Source organism: Lupinus angustifolius, chromosome LG05, assembly GCF_001865875.1.
Source record: "Lupinus angustifolius cultivar Tanjil chromosome LG05, LupAngTanjil_v1.0, whole genome shotgun sequence".
Taxonomy (NCBI): domain Eukaryota; kingdom Viridiplantae; phylum Streptophyta; class Magnoliopsida; order Fabales; family Fabaceae; genus Lupinus; species Lupinus angustifolius.
In genome coordinates, this window is record NC_032013.1 from 3,372,528 (window position 1) to 3,378,543 (window position 6,016).

The 6,016-nt window shown below is 32.0% G+C and overlaps 1 protein-coding gene across 4 annotated transcripts; it reads left to right on the forward strand.

Annotated features, from left to right (window-relative positions):
- On the forward strand, window positions 2,443-5,283 carry LOC109347502 (tubulin alpha-3 chain-like). 4 transcript variants are annotated; one of them, XM_019587392.1, is made up of 7 exons: window positions 2,443-2,636; window positions 2,797-3,011; window positions 3,093-3,292; window positions 3,634-4,142; window positions 4,627-4,973; window positions 5,150-5,156; window positions 5,187-5,283. In XM_019587392.1, exons 1-5 carry the CDS (start codon window positions 2,524-2,526, stop codon window positions 4,934-4,936), a joined length of 1,347 nt encoding a protein of 448 aa, XP_019442937.1. In that variant the 5' UTR covers window positions 2,443-2,523; the 3' UTR covers window positions 4,937-4,973; window positions 5,150-5,156; window positions 5,187-5,283. The 4 variants fall into 4 exon arrangements, with proteins under 4 accessions (XP_019442937.1, XP_019442938.1, XP_019442936.1 ...); XM_019587393.1 differs by having other exon boundaries at window positions 4,627-4,965; window positions 5,142-5,156; XM_019587391.1 differs by having other exon boundaries at window positions 5,153-5,283.

Here is a 6,016-nt window from a genome sequence, read left to right on the forward strand (position 1 = left end):
GATTACTAACATTGTTGTCCCCTTCAAGGATCAACATCCACGAAGACTTTCACTTTATTGACACTAACCTCATAATAACTTTTCTCTTTTAGCAGCTTCATTCACCTATAGTAATAATGTAATATAATTTAATTAAATCTATGAGTAGCCTTTTCGTTGCACAACTTTTAGTGAAATTATAAATTGTTAAGACTTCAGCACACGAGCAGTTCAACCTAAAAGATTACTCAATGTGGAACTCCTAACACTATGTACATGTAACTAAGATTGCTGAATGTTCTCTCTAAAAATCCTCATGAACAGACAGTAATATACTCTTTTATCATTGTTTTACTGTTATTTGGTTAAAAAGAGTCTTTCATTTTGTCACAAACCAAAATTGAATAAAGAAAGAAAATTTCACTCCACTAATTATTGGTAATAAATAAATACATCAATAAATCATTAATCAATTATTACAGACATTAGCTGATTTTTCATTAATCAATCATTAATAACATAAGCATGCCTATGAGAATGAATTAAAGTCTACTCTCCCTGAATAGAAAAGGTGATCATGGAAGTGGTCCAACAAAAACACTAGAAATTAACAAAAAAATCTGACACAAGAGTCTTAATTACAAAGAAAGTGTGGAAGGGAAGCTGAGAAAGCAACATCAACAGCTGTAATTGTCTCAAACGTGATGAGTTCAAGATATTTTCTGCACAATAATGGACAAAGATATTTCATGAATGAAGGAGATCATTTTTATATATCTTGACTTTAATATTTATGCACTATTGTCCTAAAGTTTTTTATTATAGTAAATTCATCATTTATTATTTATGTGTATTATTTTAGTTAAAAATAAATCATAATTAATACAAGCACTAATAATATAGAACACTCTTACATCCATATGTTTATTATACATGTACATGTTAGGTTGTTGGAAAATAGGAAATGAAAGAACAGCAAACAAGATAAGGACATGTGGTCCCACTAATCGTTGGCACTAAATAATGGGTTTGCATTGACTATTAAAAAAAGTTTATGATTAATTTGATATTTATAAAGGATGAGCCTGGTAAAGATATTTATTTTGTGATCTAAGGTCATTCATACATGAAAATAGTCTATTTTAATATAACTTCACATAAAATAAGAACGACATCTATTTTTTCTCCATAATGACAAACATTATTGTTATTCTTATTTGGTCTCACAACATCTACATTTTTCTCATGTTATTTATCTCTCTCCTCACTTTCCCTTGGCCGAGAACAACCAAAAATTATTCTTATTTAAAAACAAAAGTCAATAAATAAAAAGGACACAGTGGAGAACATACTAAGAATGTTCTTATTCCATTAAGAACAAGTCTAAGAATAATCATTGTGGTTGTTCTAAGTGTCTCTATAGAAGGGTTTAAGAGAAATTATAATTTATCTACTATCATGGAAACTACTCATGAAATGAGAGGTGAGGAAGTTAAAACACATCCCACTATTAATGACCAACCACCTTCATATTAGACACTATCATTAAATTAGTAGCTTATTTTTTTTTTTTTGTAGCTTATGCTTATTTTTTGAAAAATAAGTTGAAAATATAAACTATGTATGTTTGGGAAAACAATGAAATTATAAATTCAATTTTTTTGAAAAAATAATCTAAAAGTATAAGCTTCAAAATCATAGATTGGCTTATTTTTTGTTAGTTTGTTTTTTTCAATTTTTTCATTTCCCATTTTACCCTAACATTACTTTATCTCGCCCATCTTTTTTTACTCTTCCGCCAAATACCATAACTCTTTACATCATCATGGTAACTTATTAAAACTTTTGTATAAAACTTGACATTCATATATTATTTATTTTGTGAATTGTTGATTCAAGTTTAACAACTTCTATTTATTTGTGTGTCATGTTGTTTTTTAATATTGATGTTGGTTTTTATATTGTATTTCATTTTAATATATTTTTTAGCCTTTATTATGCAATATTAAAAATTTATAGTAAAAATATATATGATGGTAAATATTAAAAAATGTATATTAAAAAAATAGTGTAAAAAACAACCAAAATAATCATAACATAAACAAATAACCTCATATCCTTTTATGTAATTTATTATGTAAAAAACAATTTTTCTACCTTATCCAAACAGAAAATATTAGTTTATATTCAGTTTTCAGTTAACGTACCAAACATAAACATATTGTAATATCAATATCTCACAGTTTATAGACTAAAACTAAAAACTTAATCTATACCAAACACACCATTTTAATCTAAAATTATTAAATTAATGTAAGATTGAGCACACTTTTATTAACTTGATTTTTGTCAACTGTTAACTATAGAGACAATTTGACTTGATCATTGTGTTCCTATCAAATATTATAAAGAGATAAAATAAAATATCAGAGATTCTTCCTTCCTTTCTTTCTTCTCTCCTTTGCACTCTGTGTTTGTGATTTTTATTTGTTACAATATACATAGAGAAACATAGGATTTGAGAAACAAATTTATAGATAGAAGATGAGAGAGATAATAAGTATTCATATTGGACAAGCTGGAATTCAGGTTGGGAATTCATGTTGGGAGCTGTATTGCCTTGAACATGGAATTCAACCAGATGGCTTGTTGCCCAGGTTTACTCTTCTAGTCTTCTATAACAACAATGTTTTGTTTTATATTCATTCTAATTTCTCATTACCCTTAATCTAGTACTTGTTTATTAACATATCCTATCTAACTGTTTCTTCCCTTTTCTTTGGCACACAAATAATGATGATTTGTTTCTGCTTCCAGTGATACATCAGTTGGCATTGCAAATGATGCTTTTAACACCTTCTTCAGCGAGACCGGATCGGGAAAGCATGTGCCAAGGAGTATATTTGTTGATCTAGAACCTAGTGTTATTGATGAAGTAAGGACTGGTCAATATAGACAACTCTTTCATCCTGAGCAGTTAATTTCTGGCAAGGAAGATGCTGCAAATAATTTTGCAAGGGGACATTACACCGGTAAGTTAATTTCTAACGCAGATTAACTTCGGCTATGCAGTTTAGCTGGACAGTGTCACTTATTGTGTATATATAATGCAGTTGGCCGAGAAATCGTTGAACTATGCCTCGATCGTATCAGAAAATTAGCAGACAATTGTACTGGTTTACAAGGATTCTTGGTTTTCAATGCTGTTGGTGGTGGCACTGGTTCTGGTTTGGGATCATTACTCTTGGAACGATTGTCCGTAGATTATGGGAAGAAGTCTAAACTTGGCTTTACCATCTTTCCTTCTCCTCAGGTATTTTCAATCACTGGAAAATAAGAACAAAATAAGTGAGCTGTTTGTGAAGCATCGAACATTCGTTAGCGTTATACCATCTTCCGATACTATATACTCCTTGCCTGCATAGCCGAAACAAATTCAGCAAGACGAATATTAGGATGTCCTCAATTTGTTTTTCTTTTGTATATTATAAGACATAACATAAAATCGCCATAGACTACTATTAATAGAGATATTTTCTCATTTGATGCTCTACATTCTTCTTGGTATTCGCGGTTTACTTCACGTTTCTATGTCGATATCATTCTTGATCATGCATATGGAATATTCTTATGATAGAATTCTTTGACATTCAGGTATCTACTGCAGTTGTTGAACCATATAACAGTGTTCTTTCCACTCATTCTCTTCTTGAGCACACTGATGTTGTTGTGCTTTTGGACAATGAAGCAATATATGATATCTGCAAAAGATCATTGGATATAGAAAGGCCAACTTACACAAACTTAAATCGTCTGATTTCTCAAGTTATCTCTTCCTTGACCACTTCATTGAGATTTGATGGTGCAATTAACGTGGACGTTACCGAGTTTCAGACTAACCTTGTGCCATATCCTCGCATCCATTTTATGCTTTCATCTTACGCCCCGGTAATATCTTCTGCAAAGGCCTACCATGAGCAGCTATCAATTCCTGAGATCACCAGTGCAGTTTTTGAGCCATCAAGTATGATGGCTAAGTGTGATCCAAGACATGGGAAGTACATGGCATGCTGCCTGATGTATCGCGGAGATGTAGTGCCAAAAGATGTAAACGCGGCCGTTTCAAATATCAAAACGAAGCGAACAATTCAGTTTGTTGACTGGTAACTAGACTTCCTTGGATTGTCATATTATGTGTTATAATTTAGATTATGTTCCTTACCTAATGCTTTGTTCCTTACACTTTTTTACTATCAATTTATAGTTCCTTTTATATTGGTTTTTCTTTTGATTGATTATTCAAAGATGCGCGGTGCGCAAATGAATATGTTTCAGCTAGCTAGAAATTAAGCATTATACTATTGAATTGCTGAGATTATTCTTATTTGCATGAAACTATTATGTGTTAACTGAAGATAGTAGTTATATTATTACTTACACATGCTTTAATAATGAAGTCTTATATCTGCTCTTATTTTCAACTTCAAAAGTTGAGACCAGCATCTTACTTGGCAAGTTATTTTGGGTGTTCATTCTCAGAAGCATCCGATTCAACCGCGATATTGAGATGGAAAATCTGGACTGATTGCGAAATTTTCTTCGGATATTTTCCATATTTCTATCTGATTGAGTGATGACTTATTTCAGGTGTCCTACTGGTTTCAAATGTGGTATCAATTACCAGCCTCCAGCAGTAGTACCAGGCGGCGATCTTGCGAAGGTTCAGCGCGCAGTTTGTATGATAAGTAACAACACAGCTGTTGCTGAGGTTTTCGCTCGCATCGACCATAAGTTTGATCTAATGTATGCTAAGAGGGCATTTGTACATTGGTATGTGGGAGAAGGAATGGAAGAAGGTGAATTCTCTGAAGCCAGAGAGGACCTTGCAGCTCTTGAAAGGGACTATGAAGAAGTTGGTGCAGAAGATCAAGAAGAAGAAGTTGAAGAAGGGTACTAAATCTTATGCATATTTCTGTTGTATGCTACCTTTGTTCCGGAGCACATCTTCTGTCCATGATATGTGTCATTCCATGTGCCATCAACTGTGATTAATTGAAAAAAATGTATTGAAGTTAAAAATTTAATTATTATTTATTTTTCTGACCAATCACAGCTTATATCACATGAAGTGAAACATATTATGGAATAGAAAATGTGTTTCTCTTTGTTCTTATGATAATTTTTTCAAGTTAAAGATTTGAGGCAACTGTTTTCTTCAGCAGCAATGCTAGTTTAATTATAAGTGTGGATCACATTTTTCTTTGTGTTCAAAGAAAAATAAATGGCTGGGCAAGAATGCTGCAATTTGCCATCATTATATAAAATCATAAATATTTAATTTATCATTTGCATTGGCAATAACAAAAGAATTGCAGGATTAAATTTGGTTTTTGCCTTTTCTGCCTGTGAAGGATAGTCTAGGATTAAAGTTTGCTGAAAACTTATGGACACTTGCAACATATAAACGTTTTAAATTTGGGTCCACAAACACTATGGACATTGATATTAACATTTTGCGAGTTGTCAAAACCTTATCCCAAGTAGAATTGTGGCTGCATCGACTGCATATGCCCACAGTTGTTTAAAGCATTAAGACTTTGGAAGTTTCTGAAACCATATCCTCTACTTAAAACCTTGATTGAAGGAACCCTCCACTTGATTATTTTGTAACTCACTTTTGTTGTACTTGATACAAGTGAATATAGGCTAGTAGTGTTAGGAAGAGGAGAGGTTACCTTTGAAATATGAATAAACAAAAACACCATGTATTCACCCAAAATCTTAAAAGTATTTGTCCTAACCGAGCCATCACAACCAAGATTGCAATAGTGGATTCAACACCGCATCTTAACATGAAACCAATTTTTTAAATTCAAGTTGTCGTCGCAATTGCACGCAAGGTTTCTGGTTACTATAATTGATGTTAGTGCAATCATTACTATGCGGATTGTGTCTATTGCAATGTGAATTTTTTGTGGTTAAAAAAATATTTTTAAATTTGACGCTAGTCCTTATGGGCTATGTGGTATGATGCAAC